This window comes from Tamandua tetradactyla, chromosome 9 (assembly GCF_023851605.1).
Source record: "Tamandua tetradactyla isolate mTamTet1 chromosome 9, mTamTet1.pri, whole genome shotgun sequence".
Classification (NCBI taxonomy): Eukaryota; Metazoa; Chordata; class Mammalia; order Pilosa; family Myrmecophagidae; genus Tamandua; species Tamandua tetradactyla.
Window position 1 is genome coordinate 27,438,507 of NC_135335.1, and position 18,848 is coordinate 27,457,354.

At 36.9% G+C, this 18,848-nt stretch overlaps 1 protein-coding gene and 1 pseudogene across 1 annotated transcript in view; one reads left to right on the top strand and one right to left on the bottom strand.

Annotated features, from left to right (window-relative positions):
- Positions 1-130: 130 nt before the first annotated feature.
- LOC143646865 (uncharacterized) overlaps positions 131-18,848 on the bottom strand; it is a 67,019-nt gene continuing 48,301 nt past the window's right edge. Inside the window, 7 exon segments of the mRNA XM_077116270.1 lie at positions 131-509; positions 511-1,790; positions 2,266-2,348; positions 2,974-3,066; positions 3,889-4,015; positions 6,343-6,567; positions 10,821-13,705. Of these exon segments, the coding sequence (XP_076972385.1) occupies positions 458-509; positions 511-1,790; positions 2,266-2,348; positions 2,974-3,066; positions 3,889-4,015; positions 6,343-6,345 (1,638 nt within the window). The 5' untranslated portion in view covers positions 6,346-6,567; positions 10,821-13,705 and the 3' untranslated portion in view covers positions 131-457.
- Positions 9,730-11,193, top strand: LOC143645643 (myb/SANT-like DNA-binding domain-containing protein 7 pseudogene; annotated as a pseudogene).

Sequence of the window (18,848 nt, forward strand, 5' to 3'; positions counted from 1 at the left end):
CTCACATGTGTGGAATTCATAGTTTTTCTCTCCAGGTATGTGTTCTTGCATGTTATCTAAGATTAGAATATTGACTGAGGGTTTACTCACATAGATGGCATTTATGGGGTTTACCTCCAGTGTGTGTTCCCTCATGTTGTCTGAGATATTGACTGAAGGTTTTCCCACAAAGATGATACTCAGTTTCTCCAGTGTGAGTTTTCACATGTCATCTGAATTGGCAGAGCAATCAATGGATGTTTTCCCACAAGTATTCATAAGGTTTCTTTCTAGTCTGTGTTCTCTCATGTCATCTGTGGGCAGAACAATCATTGAAAGTTTTCCCACAGATAGGGCATTCATAGGGTTTCTAAACTGTGTGTGTTCTCTCATGTCACCTGCAGGCAGAACAATCATTGAAGGCTTTCGCAAAGGTATGGCATGTATAGGGTTTACCTCCAGTGTGTGTTCTCTCATGTTATCTAAGATAATATTGACTGAATGTTTTCCCACAGAAATGACATTCATAGCTTCTCTTCAGTGTGAATTCTCACATGTCGTCTGAGGGCAGAACAGTCAGTAAAGGCTTTCCCACATGTATAACATTCATAAGGTTTCTCTCTAGTGTGTGTTCTCTCATGTCGTCTGCGGGCAGAACAATCATTGAAAGCTTTCCCACAAGTATGGCATTGATAGGGTTTCTCCCCAGTGTGTGTTCTCTCATGTAGTCTAAGATAATAATATTGACTGAAAGCTTTCCCACATGTATGGCATTCATAGGGCTTCTCTCCAGTATGTGTTCTTTCATGTCGTCTGCGGGCAGAACAATCACTGAAGGTTTTCCCACATGTATGACATTCATAGGGCTTCTCTCCAGTGTGCGTTCTCTCATGTAGTCGAAGATAATAATATTGACTGAAGGCTTTACCACATGTATGGCATTCATAGGGCTTCTCTCCAGTATGACTTCTTTCATGTCGCCTAAAGGCAGAACTATCAACGAAGGCTTTTCCACATGTGTGGCATTCATAAGGTTTCACTCCAGTGTGAATTCTCTCATGTCGTCTGAGAGCAGAACAATCAACAAAGGCTTTCCCACACGTATGGCATTCATAGGGTTTCTCTCCAGTGTGTGTTCTCTCATGTCGTATAAAATAAGAACAACAACTGAAAGTTTTCCCACATAGATGACATTCAGGGGATTTCACCCCAGTGTGAGTTCTCTCATGTTTTCTGAGTGTAGAACAACGACTATAGGCTTTCCCACATGTTAGGCATTCATAGGGCTTCTCTCCAGTGTGTGTTCTCTCATGTAGTCGAAGATAGTAATACTGACTGAAGGCTTTCCCACATGTATGACATTTATATGGTTTCTCTCCAGTGTGAATTCTCTCATGTTTTTGAAGATTAGAAGACTGACTGAAGGCTTTTCCACATAGATTACATTCATAGGGTTTCTCTCCAGTGTGAGTTCTCTCATGTTGTCTAAGATGAGAAAATCTAATTAATGCTTTCCCACATATAAGGCATTCATATGATTTATCTCCAGTTTGAGTTCCATTATACTGTCTGTGGCCGGAACTTGTAAGGGCTTTAGCACTTCGATGGCATTCACATGATTTACTTCTAGAGTGAATCTGCTTATGTTGATTAAAAGATGATTGGTCACTGAGGACTTTTCCAAGTGATCTGCTTAAATATGATTTCTTTCTCATGGGAAGCAATGCATGTTGAGTAACTGTGGATCTGAGAATGGAATCTTCTTGCAAATAATTACAATGAAAGGAATTCTTTTGAGTGTGAGATATCTGCTGTGGGGAATTAAATGACAGACTGTCAAGCATTTGTCCATATACATACATATATATATATACATTTCTTCATTCCCCTACATAAAAATTCTCTAATCCTTCAGTGAAAGTCTCCAATTAAAATCTTTCCCATTTTAGTTTCATAAACACATTACTCAACATCATGCATGGAGATCTCCTCTAATATACCATTGCAATTACAAAGCTATCTGATTAATTTAGAACTTCATGATGTTTTAAAGTTTATGCATGTGAAGGATGTTTATACAATCATCTTTTATAAGAACTCAGAGTTTTGTGTTCAGGTTAGTATTTCCTAAATTCAAACTATCACAGATATTTGCTTTTTTTTTTATCACAGGATTAGCTTTTAACTACACCATTAATTACAGCTAGGTGATTGTATTGAATTCCTCATTTATTCAATCCCCAGATATTTATTTTGAAAACTAGGGTTCACACCAATGAAGCTTACCCATGATAGGTTGTCAGAATTATCTTTCCTGTAGGTAAGTTGCAATAATATCATTTCTTGCTTTTTATAGGCAATTTTTTGGCCTATAATTATTTGGGGAAAAAACATAACAAATTGTTAGAGTATCATCACAGGACTAAAAACATTGGAAAGTCTGAAATACCTATCAGAACATTTCAAATATTGACACTTGGCTGAGAAAGAATATTAAATTAAGAAATACTCTAGGGAGAAAAAACATTATAGGACATTAAAAATCAGAGAACTTTTTTTTTTTTTTTACATGGGCAGGCACCGGGAATCGAACCCGGGTCCTCGGGCTTGGCAGGCAAGCATTCTTACCTGCTGAGCCACTGTGGCCCGCCCGAAAAATCAGAGAACATTTTTAAGATAGAAATAGAAAAATAAAAAGAAGGTGGTGGGTCAGTAAGGAAAGAGTAAGAACAGGACAAGACTCATTATATGAAAGTTTGATTCAAACAGTACATGAATATCCCTCTCCCAAAGTCAAAGATACATATTATATAGAATAGAGCTTGCTAAGTTTATACAATAGTAACCACATGTGAAGAACATTTCCCCAATATCCTCACCTACATTTTAGAAATCATAACTCACTTAATGAAACCTAGTATGGTATTTTCATGGACCTACTCACTTTATTTATGAGGCCCCTCCACTACTGATGCACAGGTTCCTAGAACTCACCCAGACTTTGGTTTTGGAGAAATTTCATTTCTTCTCTCCACACTGTCTCTTCTGCAAACTGGGAAAACACATCTGATTCACAAATCTGACATCCTGTTTGTAGGAAAAAAGATACCTGAAATTTGAATTGTGTTAATAGTGCATTATCAAGTCCATGGGAGGCATCTTAAGAAAAAAGTAAGCTTCAAAGGTCAGCAGGGCAAAATACTTTGAATATAGAACACTGATAGTATTTCACCAACAAGGGGCAACCTTGTTTCTCATTACAGTGGAACCCTCTGGTTGTTGCTGCCCATGTACAAGTTCAAAGAGAGACAGGAGAAACCTCTATATTTTAAATGGGGATAAATTCTACATTTATACAGTTATTACTTTTAAAAATAACCCAATAAGCATAAACTTTACCAAAACATCTAAATTCTATGTGGAAAACAACATATGTGGTGTTTAATAGAGCATTATTCTACTCTAAAGGCTATTTCTGAAGCCTCAGCACAGTCTTCAGAGCAGAATATTTGAAAATGTATACTTTATCCATTCAAAAATTATTCATTAACTTTCCAGCACTGCTGTGAGTGTTGGAGATTTAGATTTAAGAAGACATTAAATTGTGGTTAGGAAGTTAAAATTCTATGGGGATTTAAATTCTATAGGAAGTTTAAATTTTACTAGACGCAAGTAAAAAGTCAGAAAACATATTGCATTTAGGTGGCTGAATGTGTTATAAAATAATTCAAATGTATTAACAATATAAAATATAAAAATATAAATAAAAATATGAAAAGGTTAAATAATATGGAGCTTATTCAGTATTACAAACAAAGAAATAGAAGATGATATATGATATACAAACAGTAGACAGATTAGTCAGATAACCGATACATATTGATGATAGATAAATTTTCAGAGACTCACCCACTGAGACCAGATGATTGATATTCTCCAGCATCACTTCTCTGAACAGCCTTCTCTGGGATGTGTTTAGTAATGCCCACTCTTCTTGGGTGAAGTCTATAGCTACATCTTTGAAGGTCATTAACTCCTAACATATCACAGAAATTTACATTTACACAAGACCATCCTTAGCAAAATTCTGAGAGTGATGCTCACAATGACAGCACTGAGGAAGCAGAGACTGTGCATATAAACCTGAAAAGGTATCTAGAGCTCCAGTAAAATCAATCTCAATGGTCAACTGCCATCTGCCTTTCAGATACACTCACAGACACAAAGACATTCTGAATACATACACCTCCATTGTGAAGGAATATCACATAACAAGGTGTGATACACACCTGGAAATTTCCCAAAAGACTTGTAATAATGACTTCCTGATGCTGATTATAATACCTGCTTTAGAGCATTCATAATGAAAATGATCTTTTCCACCAATTTCAGATAAACCTACAGATTCATGATAAGGCAGGAATGATCCATGATACACTGTTTCAAAAATGACTAGGCTTGATGTGAACGGACATTCGAGAATAAACTTGAAATATGTCATTGGTAACAGAGTTCAGCAGGAGTTAGAAACAGGGTAAGACAATGGGTAATTGAAGCTGAAGGGATACAGACTGTGCAACAGGACTAGATACAAAAACTCAAAAATGGACAGCACAATAATACCTAATTGTAAAGTAATCATGTTAAAACACTGAATGAAGCTGCATCTGAGCTATAGGTTTTTGTTTTGTTTTGTTTTGTTTTGTTTTGATTTTACTATTATTACTTTTATTTTTTTCTCTATAATATTAACATTCTATATCTTTTTCGGTTATGTTGCTAGTTCTTCTAAACCAATGCAAATGTACTAAGAAATGATGATCATGCATCTATGTGATGATGTTAAGAATTAATGATTGCATGTGTAGAATGGTATGATCTCTAAATGTTGGGTTAATTTCTTTTTTTCCGTTAATTAAAAAAAAAAAAAAAAGAGAAGGGATAATTGGAGATGAAGGGATACAGACTGTACAACGGGACTGGATATAAAAACTCAGAAATGGACAGCACAATACTACCCAATTGTAATGCAATTATGTTAAAACACTGAATGAAGCTGCATGTGAGGTATAGGTTTTTTGTTTTTGTTTTTTTTGTTTTTTTTTCTTTCTATTATTGTTTTAATTCTTATTCTGTTGTCTTTTTATTTCTTTTTCTAAATCGATGCAAATGTACTAAGAAATGATGAATATGCAACTATGTGATGTTATTAAGAATTACTGATTATACATGTAGATTGGAATGATTTCTAATTGTTTTGTTAATTCTTTTTTTAATTAATAAAAAAAAAAATTCTAAAAAAAAAAAAAAAAAATGACTAGGCTTGCATTATTCCCATATACGGATGACCTCACTTCATTTAAAAAATTATTTAATTGTATTATGCATCTGAACAAATCCAATGCACTAATGTGTGAAGCACTTTCTATCTAAACTCAATTCATTGGTCTGTTATTTATTAATGTGGCAGTGAACTTTGAAGCAATATCCAGAATTCTGCAGAACTGAACAGTTCTGGATCAGTGAGTGCTGCCTTTCTCAAGTCTACATAACTCAGTTGTTTGTGATAATGCAAACTCACAATTGGTGTAGGATCACAAGTCAGGGACTACTGAAACTGAAAGATGGCCCTTGTCTAGCCACTGTTGTGGCAGAAGACCTCCCATTCTCAACATTTTCTAGGACCTACAATGCCAGTTTTCCTTTTCCTTCTTATACCTTCATCTCATATGTTTGTTCAAGATTAAAAGAATGCCCATTGTTGTTTCTGGTCACTTCAAATCTTGAAAACTTATCAATACCATAAATTTTATTCCACATAAGGGAATAATACTTCTTAGGCATTGTATCCATTCATAACATTTGAATAAGTTGATTTACAAAAACTGAAATTGGGAAATTAGGAACAAAATTTGTAAGTAAAATTTGTTTTTTTCTCTGAATATTTAAAAAATGTGGAATACATTGCATTAAAAACTTTAAGAAAATCAAAATTAGGGAAAATAAACTATTGCTCATTTCCCTTTATTTCCTAACCTTCTCTTGTGTTCTGGTCCACAATGCAGTCTTAAACCCCAGCATGAGTAAAGCTGGGCTGATTGAATGCACCTGCTGAAACATTACTCCCTACTTACTGTTAACTACTGCAATTATTCATCCCTATCACCTATGCTCACTGCAGGAATAAGCCAACTTCAGTCATGCATGATCCATGAGTACATTTTTCTCCAATGAGGCCATGGGTTGGGTGAGAAAAAGAAACTCTCTCATATCTTAAGATAATATACAATCTTAATATGGAGACTAGAACAAACTTTTGTAATACTAGAAAGAAAATTATTTATTGATGAGCCGCAAACTTACCATAACTAGTCCAGTTAAACTAAACCGAAGCTCAGATCCTTGAATAGCTCATGAATGGACTCAGAATGCTTATGCCAACAGGAGAAACATTCCCATCTGCCAGCAACAGTGGTGTAACTTCAGTTGAAGAATCCCTATTCATTCGTGGTTGCACTGTTAATACCTCAGTTAACACTGTCTTCCTTTGGATTTTCACTTACAGCCAGACAAGCAGTCTGTGAAAAGCTGAGAAAAGAGACAGAAGCCTCAAACTCAAGTCCTGACCACAATTCCCAGTCTCTCTTGGCAAGAATACCAAACCCTTCACCTGGGAGGAACAAGACATAGGTCTTGGCTTCTTTAGCAAATAATGATGATATGAATAGCTTCATTTGACAGATATGCTATGAAAATCACTAATTTGTATAAACCAATTATCCCATAGTATTCAGAGACTTTTAATTTCCTCCCTGATTCCAAACATAGGAATTCCTGACTCATGTCTCATCTCCAACACCAGAGAAAGTCGTCTGGAATTCTTCAGATATAATTGTTTGGTTGAAGCATAGCATTGGTCCTCCAACATGCATCAATGTCCTCTGGACACACTTCCTCCATACTCTAACCTGCACCTGCCCTTCTGGGTACACTTACCCTAAATCATCTTGGTTCTTTCACTTGTGATGCATAACAATGTAACATTCATAACACCAAGCTATAGATCTCACCCTTATGGATTTGGATATTATCCAAGAAATTTAAACTGTGACATCACATATTTCATTACTTATATATGTGAACTGATGTATATAATGCAAATTCTCTTCTAAAACATCATGAATAATACATGCATTTCATGGACAAGTAATGAGAATGTGTCATAAACAGAGGAAGGATTAACTTATCTATTTGTACCGGGAGTCCAGAGGAAAAATGGTTGTATTAAATATGCATGGAGAATTACATATTTTTAAAATTTTATCCTCATGCTAAATCTGATGATAAAGGTCAATCTGCTCCACATATTTCTTGAGAACGGTATTTCTGAGGTCCCTTTGAGTATTTATCCCATCAGTCAATAAACATCTAAGTATGTACCAAATCTGCACCCACAGGATATGACTCTAATTTCCTGCCTTGTCCATTACTGCATCTGACATAGCACAATACTAAGCTATGGCTTTAGGGTGAAATTTAGAGCTATATGTAAGGTAAAATGTAGAGTTATGTTTTCAGATATATCCTGATTAGCTGAATCATTTTTCTATATTCTGTAATCACTTCAAGTCCCATGGTTTTGAATCTTACTCTCATATTTTACATTTCTTTCAGCAGACAGAATTAAACTCGGCATAATCAAATGAATAATATAACTTCACAAATCATCTCAGTTTAACTCCAAAATCTCCATACTTATTCCTGCATTCATATCCATTAATTATTCTTTCTCTCTCACTGAAGGGGCACATTAGCCCAGATTGAATTCCTGTCTTTCCTGTTTCTTCAGAAACCAGACCAGTGATTAAAATTGAAATAATTATCCATAATCTCTCTTCTTATCACAATCCTCACAACACTAAAAGTTATTTTTTATTTTGAAGGAAAATGCCCCACACCAATTTCCTCTTATGCCTGATATCCTTTTCCTCCTTTCACAGTTAAACTTCATGACTGCTTTTGGCCTTTCTTCACACTGCTTTAAGTGATGACTAATCAACATCACTAAAGATTCCTCTTAAATAAATCCTGCTACCATCTCCAAAGAGCTTCACATAAATAAATCCAATCTGTGGGTCTCAGTCTATAGCTCTGAATCAAAGAACTACTGGAACATGATCTGCTTTAAGCAACTTTTTTTTCCTAGATGTCTATGACATCTCAGTTCCCTGAGTGTATTCAACGGTTATTCTTTCCTCTTGTGTTCTACACAGTACTCCTCAAACAATATTAGGACATCTCAAGACACAATGTTATCCTCTCTTCTCTCCCATTTCTAGATTTGAAGTAATTAGTGAAGCAAAAAAATTACATAATAAAATTTAAATATTTTAAGATACTACTTTGATAGAAAAATATATGGAAATTGACAGTTTTAAAAGAATGGAAGTAGGTAAGGACAGCTCACATCTCACTGAATCCAAAATCAAGAGGGGCCATTGACGTCATTTCAATTCTGAGGCAAGTTCCACAGAAAAGTACAAGTTTGCTCACCTCCCAAAGTTCTGAATTACTCAGCTTCTCTTTTCTATGGGAGAATTCAACCTCAATTTGTATTCCCTTTGTATGGGGAACAACATTTAATAAATCTAATGAGTGATTCATTCCAGGGAATAAACCCTGATTGTACAGATACTGAACCTAATCAGGGTTTCATTCCATGGGACAGATCCTATTCACCTTGACTGGATTTACAAAGAAAATTAAAATTAAAGCTCATATAATGTTGAAAAAATAAAGGATGATTTTAATGGCTAATTAATTACTAAATACTTTGCAGCTGATTCTTTATAACGGGAAACAAAACCGAGAACTAGATATGACAGGTCTATTTGGACACAGACCCAAATTTCCCTGAAGGAAGGCTGGGATTAAAAATAAAGGGAAGGGGCAGGCCACAGTGGCTCAGCAGGGAGAGCTCTTGCCTGCCATGCCGGGGACCTGGGTTCAATTCCTGGAGACTGCCCATGCAAAAAAAATAAAAATAAAAATAAAGGGAAGATACTGAAATACAAAAATTTGTGATGGACATAAAACGTGACAAAAAAGAACAGGCCATTGAGATGGAAGATGTGGGAGGGAAGTTGTGGAGCAGAAGCCAAACAGTACTCACTAGGACTTGTTAAAGTGGGAGTCCATTTCATAAAGTGGTTTTGCAGACATAAAAATTAAAATTAAGTACTAAATACATTATTGATTTCTTACTAAGAATATGAATTTATGTTTGAGTGAAATTCATGGGAGTCACTTTTATAATTTCCTAATTTTAGATTTTAAACTTGAATATGGCTGCAAGTATTAGTAGAAAATACACTGATATATAAGCCTATGTTGATCTGTATGTGAAAATAATTTCTCCTTTTATCAGAAAACAGACAATCGTTTTCTTATGACTGTTTGCATATTTCATACAGAAATTTCCCATACTCCGTGGCATATTCTGAGGAAATGGAATGGACCTCAAAAGCCACCTGCACACTGAAATCTCCTGGGAGTTTCAGAAAACATCAATTAGGAGGACCAGAATTGAGACATAACAGACAAAGATTGTTCAAAAATAGTTGTAAAATTGCTCAAAGGGTTACAAGATGGCACAGTGGCCGGACAAGAGGCTCTGAGGTGCTCAATGGGCTTCAGTACTGCTATTGCTGCTTCTGTGACCCTCGTTGCTGCCACCACTGTTGCCGTCTCATGGCAGCCATCGGAGTTCACTTCGGTTGCATATCAACCTATGTGGCTGTTAATAAGGATGGCCAGATTAGTGTGGCTGCAAATGATGCAGGTGACAAGAGTTACTCCAGCAGTTGTAACTTATTCAGAAAATGAAGAAGTTACTGGACTGGCAGTAAAACAGAACAGAAAAGAAATACTTCATATACAGTAATGAAAGTAAAGCAAATCCTCGGCAGAAGCCAGAAATGCATCCTTGGACCTGGCTTCTCAGCAATTAGCCCTGCAAGGGAACAATCAGCTGGCTCCTAGAATAAACTGAGAGCATACAGAACTTTCCCACACCACACCTTCCGGCATGTTGCTGTCCAAGAGCTTCCTTCAGCTAGCCTTCATTCCCAGCCCACCACAGCTAGTATCAACAGCAGTGCAGGCATCCTGTGGTCCAGACAGGAGACAGGAACTCTTCTCTCCACATTGGCTGAGGCAGAGTATATTCAATGCCTCCAGACTGTAAATTATAATGCAGATGTCTATCAGGCTGTGTCTAAGTGAATGCAGTAGGAAGGCTTCCACCACACCGAACATCAGTGTTGTTCCAAGTTTAAAGTTCTGAAGGCACTATATTTAAAGGTATATGTTGCCCATGCCACAAATATGGTTGATCCACCACACTGTCCATTTTATGACACTTTGGATCAGCTTCTTCGGAATCAGATAGTGACTGACCCAGACAACTTAATGAAGGATGCTGCTTGGGCCAAGCACTGTGATCAGAATTTAGTGGCCTCTGGCAGCCCAGGGGAAGAGAGGACCAGCATTCTGAAAGCAAAAAGGACACAGGCAGCAGATCATCAGCCTATCTTGAAAACAGTTAGGGAATCAGATGAGGATTATCAGCTCAGAATTAGTGACTGGATGTGTGAAATCAGTGACCTTGAGGACTCCTGGGATGAATCCTCGGGTGCAGGGTGTTCTCAACAGACCCCTAGCTACAGCAACTCCCACCACCCTTTCAGAGGTTGCAGTTGCTCCCTGTCAGAGCAGCACCATGACCAGACTGGGTGCATCCTGTGAGCCCAGTCCCTGCACCAGTACCTGCCAAAACCTACCTGGTGCAGCCTCTGCACAGCAGCCTCAGGTCTCTTCATCCAGACTCCATTTTGTTTCTGGTAGAGATAGGCTTTTGACCAGTGAGCCACCTCCAAGGTGGGCAAGGAGAAGGTGTTCTGTGGCCAGGACTATTGCTGCTGAGCTGGCAGAAAACAAGAGATTGGCACAAGAACTCTCAAAGTGGGAGGAAGAGAAATTGGACAGGCTGATTGCCATGGTGAGGAAGCCAGTGCTCAGTAAGACACTGCCAATGAGCTGGACACTGTGATTGCAGTCAGGCGCTTGGCAACAGCTGTGGAAGAGGTAACAGGTGCTTTCTAGCTAGGGCTGGAAAAATTGCCTCAAAGGTTAATTTCTAATACCAAAAGTTAGATACTGATTACAAAAGGGTATATCTCCTAAACCATTAGAAGTCGAGTCCCAACACCCATCTTGTTGGTACCCTGGCTCCTTCTTCCTACACACTTAGTCTCAGACAAGATGGAGTGGATGGACCACAAATATAGGAGTATAGGAATGTACATGCCTCTTCATTTCCCTAAGTTCTCCACCAACTGAGAGACCCTCCAGAAGTAGGAGGGGAGGCCCAGTGGAGAAAGGATGGAGCCAAGTTCAGGGAGCTCATTAGTGCCTGGCTCTATCACTGACACTCTGTAGCACAAGGCAATTTTGTTTACCTCTCCTACAACAGTTTCCTCATCTGCAAAATGAGGAACAGATAATAAACTCTGACCTGCCTACCTCACAGAGTTGTGACGGTCAAGGGGCTCATAGATGTGAAAGGTCTAAAAGCACTATATACAACATAAGTTACTGATAACTTGTAATAACATACCTTGTCTGAGATAAGTTTAGGCGAGGCACCTTAGTTTACAAGATACAGCAGAATGGTTGTATATTATGACTTCATTGCTTGAATCTTTTGAGTTTGAGTCTCTACATGACTGCTTCATAAAATTTGAGATCTTAGTTTTTTCAATCCTCTGTAACTCATTTGACTAAAATAGACATAAAATATAACTATACCTTTTTGTCTTATATTTTTTGCTGCTATGTCTATGACTGGTAAACATTCTTCATAGCCAAACCATCTTTTTCATCTTCATTTTGCTAGTTCTTAGTCTCCTATCAGTATGAGATATAATTAAGAACTGATAGGAAGCCACAATACTGTGTTATGGTTCAAGTTGATAATAGTCTGATAAAATGAAATACTGGCTGTAATATAAAATAGTAAATGTAAGTAAATTCTTTGCATTTTATATTATTTGGGTTCCTTATATGCATAAGTATATATCCTTAAATTTTGGTTGTTGTTTGAACATCATGTAAACAGTTCTGATTATCTCAATTTTGTATTGTTTTCACCTAATGTCATTTTTTTCTGTTAACTCTGTTTCCATCCAGTATATTACATAGGCAAGCCCAAGAAAACTTTCCTTCTAGGAAATTTTCCAAATTCAGTCTTCCTCAAATGGTGTAGACAAAAGTTCACTTAGTTAATGGCATTTGATGAACAAGAACAGCTTTGTTTTCTCTCCCTTTAGCTTTGGGAATACTTAAGGGTGGTGTGGTTTGGATAAAGGATGCCTGCAGTAGTTAGTTCCTTTTAAGCATAACCCCTCAAGAGAACTCCTCCTTCCCCCTCCTTTGGGAAATATGAAGGTGTTGAACCACATCTGCAATTTACTTTAGAAAGAAAGCCATTACTGGCTAGCACTGAACTAACTGTAAAGCTTTTATGATTTATATAGTACTTTGAGGAAAAACAAATAGTAGCCTTTGGAATTTAAAAAACTTTACTATTAGAGGCTGACTAAAAAGTGCAGATATATTGAAAGAGTTTTTTTTTTTAATATATATTTTGCAGGCTTAGATGTTTACCTAAATGCTGGAAGTACAAATGGTTGGAGAAATGGTTAGAGAAACAGAGGGAATATACCTGTAATACAAGTAGATGGCAACAAGCTGCTCTGATGAATTATCTCTATAATGCGGGATTTGTATTAGATGATTTTCCTTGTACTTCCAGTTCTAGAAAAGTTCAATAATAGCATAGCAACAACAAGGCAAAATAAAAGTGAAATACTGTATTTTCAACTACAGAAGCTTAGCAATATATACTTGGAATACTGGTAACAGTTAAATTTTAAGGAAGCATTGGGACATCAATGCTTGTTAATATACACTCATGAAATTCTATGCACCACACCAGATATAAAGATTCTCTGATCTCACGGAGCATATCTTAAGGCACTGAATGGGTACATATACTTACTCATTTTCTCCATATTTTTAGGCCATTTTATGGAAAGATATGTGTCACATAACTGGATGAGGCTAATATCTAGGTAAACTTTCTGGAAAAGCAGAAGGAAACAACTAAAGGAGAGTTAAATTTGTACTTTTACATTAATTTGTTACTAGTAACAAAGTACTTAGGCAGGGGTTTATATACGAGAAGAAAGAGCAGAGGCAGAGTTCATCTTTGGTGATAGTGTGACAGTCTAATGGATGAGATCATTTTAATGTGGGAATAAGACTAAAGGGAAAGATGCAGAAGAAGGAAAACAAATACAAGCTGAAAATACTGCTAGGATGAGGGAAGCTGTAATAAGGGGAGGCAGTGTGGAAGAAAGCAACAAGCCCAGGCACCCCTGCCTAAGTTCTAGGCCCATCCATTACCAGCCATGTGCCCCTAGGCAAGTCCTCTCACCATTCTATAGCTCAGAAACAAACTGTCTTACCTCACAGGGGTGTTGTGAGGATCACAGAACAGATGAATGTAGGTGCACTCTTGGACATGTGATGTGCTGATGGGATGGTGTGGTGGGCATATAAGTGCTGATCTGCGCTGAATCTGGGCCTGCTGTCCATGCTAGACCTGGAAGGAGGAGAAAGGGGAAAACAGCATTGCTGAAGGTTGTGACACAATGATAGGACTAACTCAGCCTCCTAAAGACCATGATGTAATGAAGTGCTATGTATACCAACCTCCCCTACCCACCTTTGTTTTTTTCTGTTATACAATTTAATCCTGGTATGGGCCAATAAAATTTTACTTGTAAAAAAAAGGCTTAAAGTGCTAACGGAAAATACAGACAAGAAAGAAAGGAAATCAGGAAAAAGATAGACAAACACAAAGAGAATAACAATGGAGAAATGGAAATTATGAAAAACAGACATGAATAAGACAATAACAAAATTTTAAAAATCCCAAGAGTTTCAAAACCAGATTGGAGTGACTACGATAAGAGGGAGGAGAAAGAAGCTCCTGGAATCAGTCCCTTCACCAAACAAACTATCAAAATGGCAGGAATTATTTGAATCAATTAATTTGAAACTCTCGAGTCTAGTACCACACTGTGCAGCATCCAGCAAAGGGCAGGAGACAGAGATTGGCAAATTGCAATAAATACCAATAGGTTTCACCCTTCTTGCATTAGTTACCATCCCCTTACCTCATGGCAGGGAGCAGTAGGGAATGGAGCTTGAGCTCCTGTGCAGCCAGCCTGCTGCTGCAATGGTGAGACATAAAGACAGTCCTCCAAACTCTGGGGGTATGTGGTCTGATCACCTATTTCAGACAGATCTGAGGATGGCCATTGTTTCAACACACTTGGGAAAAGCAGCAGAAGAATCTTAGAGAGTAAATGTCCTCAGAATTACCGAAAGTAGTTAAAGTACTACAAAAACCAAGCAAATGCTGAATCAAGAAAACATAGCCTTAAAAGCCATAGAAGCTCCTGCCACAGATGCTGGTCCCCCTCCCCTTCACTGCAGGCACCAGCCAACTTGCACTCCCATTGTAGGTTTCAGACTTTGTTCCAGAGGGTGAAAGTGGCTTCTGTGTGCACACTGGGGTACATGTATGTCAATACCTATCTTTCAGGTAGAAGTCTAAAAGTCTGAGTGTGGGCTTACTATCCAAAAGTTTGTACTGAGAGCAGAGAAGCTCCATGCAGACACCTAGGATACAATGAGAAACAATTAAGTTGAAGCAGCCTATTCAAAGGAATAGCTGCATTAAATAACACAAGATAGCACCCAGGACGGTGAGAAGGACAACTTCAAAAGGAAAAGTAGAACATCAACTTAAACCCCTGTAAACTGTAAATGGGGAATTCCTATGCCCGTAGCAAGCACACATCCAGGAAAAGAAGGAGACTCCTCTGCTTCAGGTCCACTCAGATTCAAATAAAACAGAGAAGACCCTATACACTTCCCATTTGCCTCAGGCTGATCTTCTTGATCTGAAAGAGCTCAGAAGCCAAAGCAAAGCCAATTTGAAGACAGTGAAAGGTGGGTTTTGCTTTAGTTTCATTGTGTTGATTAGCTCCTACAAATCAAGATAATATCATCAAGATAATATCATAGCACTTATGGGTACAAACTTAAGGAAAGACAGGTAGGGAACTAAATTTCAGTGTTAATACTTTAAATTATTAAAATGTACAGTGTGCAACAGAATATTACAAGACAAACAGGAGATGATGCAGCATCCAAAGGAACATGATAAAAATTCAGAAACCATCAACAAGACAAGATTTTGGAATTACTGGAGACTTCAAAATAATGATCCTCAATATGTTCAAGAAGATAAAGGAAAACATGGGGAAAGAAGGATATGAAGAAATAATAAATGAATACAGGGATCTTTCCAGAGAAATAATGAATTTGTAGAACATAATAAATGGAATGTAAAGTTTTCTATATAGTTGCAACAGCAGATTAAAGGTAACAGAAGACAAGGCAGTGAACTTGACGACAGGACACCTGAAATGACTGAGGCTGAGGAGCAGAAAGAAAAATTTAAAAAGAATGAACAGAGCCTAAAAGACTTGTGGGACACAATCAAGCATATGAATATACACATTAATGGAATCACAAAAGGAGATGAAAGTGGTAGGAGGAATATTCAAAAAAATAATGGCATAAAACTATGCAAATTTAACAAAAGACAGGACACAAGATTCAAGAGTCTCAACAATCCTCATAGAGGGTCAACTCACTGATAAACATACCCAGAAACACAGTAATCACAATGTCTAATGCCAAGGACAAGGAGTGTCTTGAAAGCTACAAGAGAAAAGCAACAAGTTATCTACAAGGAAGTCTCAATAAAATTAAGTTTTGATTTGTATTCAAAAACCACGGAAACAAGAAGTCTACTTATGCTATATTGACAATGCTGAAAGAAAAAAAAATTCCAACCAAGAATTTTTTATCTAGCAAGATTTTCTTACACAAATTAGGGAGAGAGTAAGATTCCCAGATAAAAGTTAAGTCAATTATCATAGATCTGCCATAACATCAAAGCTAAAGGGAGCTCTTCAGAAGGAAAGGAAATGCCACCAGACAGTGGACAAAAGCAGCTTAAAGCTGTGATAAAGATAACATTATGGGTAATTTAAAATACCAGTAATATTGTATTGTATTTTATTAGGTAACCCCTCCTCTTACAGGTGTTAAGATGCAAATTCATAAAAAGCAATTCCAAACTGATTGCTTAGAACTTACAATGAAGAAAGATATAATTTCTATAAGTATGAAAAGTAGGGGTAGAGAACTGTTTTTATATGGTATTGTGCCAGTCTGAATCTGTGGTGGACCCCAGAAAAGCCATGCCCTTTGATCCTCATTCAATACTGCTGGGTGGGAGCATTTTGATTGTTTCCATGAAGATGTGACCCACCCAATTGTGGGTGGTGATTTCTGATTAGATGATTTCCGTGGAGGTGTGTCTCCACCCACTGAAGGTGGAGTTGCTTACTGGAATCCTTTAAAAGAGGAAATATTTAGGAGAGTGTCCCTTTTTGGTAGAGCCACGAGAAAGCCAGTAGATTTCGCCATGTGCCCTTCCAGCTGAGAGAGAAATGTTGAACATTGTTGGCCTTCTTGAAACAAGATATCTTTCTCCAGATGCCTATGATTGGACATTTCTATAGACTTGTTGTAATTGGGACATTTTCTCAGCCTTGGAACTGTAAACTAGCATCTCATTAAATTCCCCTTTTTAAAAGCCATTCTGTTTCTGGTATATTGCATTCTGGCAGCTAGCAAACCTGTTCTAGTTTGTTAGCTAGTTAGTATGTAATCAGAAGACTGTTATAGATTTAGCAAAATAAATTTTAACCACATGGCTATCACAAAGGAAATACACAAAAAAGATTTTCAGAAAGACATGAGAATGACTCAAAATGGTATAGTACAAAAAATTTGTATTGTACCACAATGGGAATAGATATTAATAGAAGAATTGAGGGTGAAAAGGCTTTGAGGGTAAAAAGGCATAAGACATATAAGGACAAAATAGCAAAACAGCAAAAGAACATACTTCATTATCACTTTCCAGCCAAAAGACAGAGATTAGGAGGACAGAGATTAGGAAGACAGACATCCAGGGATGTGTGTGAGTGAGCCTGAGCCTGGACCTGGCACTGTGATGTCAACAATGCCATCCTAATGAAAAAAAGGGAAAAGGAGTGTAACAAATAAGGTTTCAGTGGCTGAGAGAGCTCAGACTATAAGAGGCTACTCTTATGCATGCTGCAGCTCGACATTGCTACTTACCATAGTTCTGCCAACCCCCAACCAAAACCATTCCTGCCAACCCTAAAGAACACCTGGTGTATGAGATTCTACAAAGGTTCCATGCACCAAGATTACTTTCCAGAAACCTACAACCTCCAGATGGGTTCTGAGACCAGATAAGTCCTGAAATGTAGAAAGGACAGCCTCGTCAGAACATCAACTAGTTCCAACCCTCATCCTATATTATCAACATCCCCTTTGAACGTGAAAAAGTTAGAATGGGCATAACCCAAATACCCCTAAAGAATGGAAAAGAGATTAAAGGAGATGATAGAGTTAAACAGAGAAGGCCAGGTTTAACAAATGGGTATGACTGCTGAATCATTATATTGACATTTCTTTTAGTCTCCAATGTCTTGGAGCAGCTAGAAAGAAAAACCTAAATTTGAGGATATGACCCATGCCAAACTCTGAAATCTGTTCTAGAATCAATTGTTACAGTGTGCTTTTAAATTTATTGCTTTATTGTATATTTGTTTGTTTTTTTCACAAAAAAGAAAAAAGACAATTGTGATGATGAATGCACAGCTGTATGATGATACTGTGACCCACTGATTGTATACTTTGGTTGATTACACAGTTTGTGAATACATCATATATATCAATAAAATTTCATTAAAACTTTTTAAGAAATACAAAGGACAAAGAAGGCTGAAATATACTGATAAAAGGGTCAATTAACAAGGAGACAGAATAATTATAAGCATATGTATGTGCACCTAATGGCAGAGCCTCAAAATATATAAAGTAAATATAGACAGATTTGAAAGGAGATGTAGAAGGTTCTAAATTAACAGTAGGAGATTCCAATAAACACTTTCAAAAGGAGTCCACCCACCCATGAATAAATAAAAACTATCTAGTATAAACATGCAATGGAATATTATTCAGCCAAAAAAGGGAATAAGTTCTGATACATGTTTCAACACAGATGAACCCTGAAGACTTCATGTTGATGAAATAAGTTAGACACAAAAGCACAAATGTTTGATTTTCCTGGAATGAAATACTTTTAGTAAAAAAAGTTAGTCAGAAGCTAAGACTTAAAAATCAAAACAAAGAACAATACTGCACAACATATTGAACCCTCCTGGAAATGATGGACTAGAATTCATAGTACAACTATAAAAATGTTGCCTTAAATTGTGACAAATGTACCACATTAATACAAGGAGTTAAACGGTAATATCTGGGAATTTCATATTTTATGTATGATTTTACTATAAACATAAAACATTTCAAAAAATAAATAAAAACCTTGAAGATAAGGCAGCTGAAATCACAGTCTGAGGAGCAGAAAGAAGAAAAAATTAAGGATGAATCTTTTGTTTTTGTTTTGTTATATATATATATATACACACACACACACACACATATAATTTTTATTGTGAAAAATAAAAAATAACTGCCAGTTTGAATATATTACATAGTCC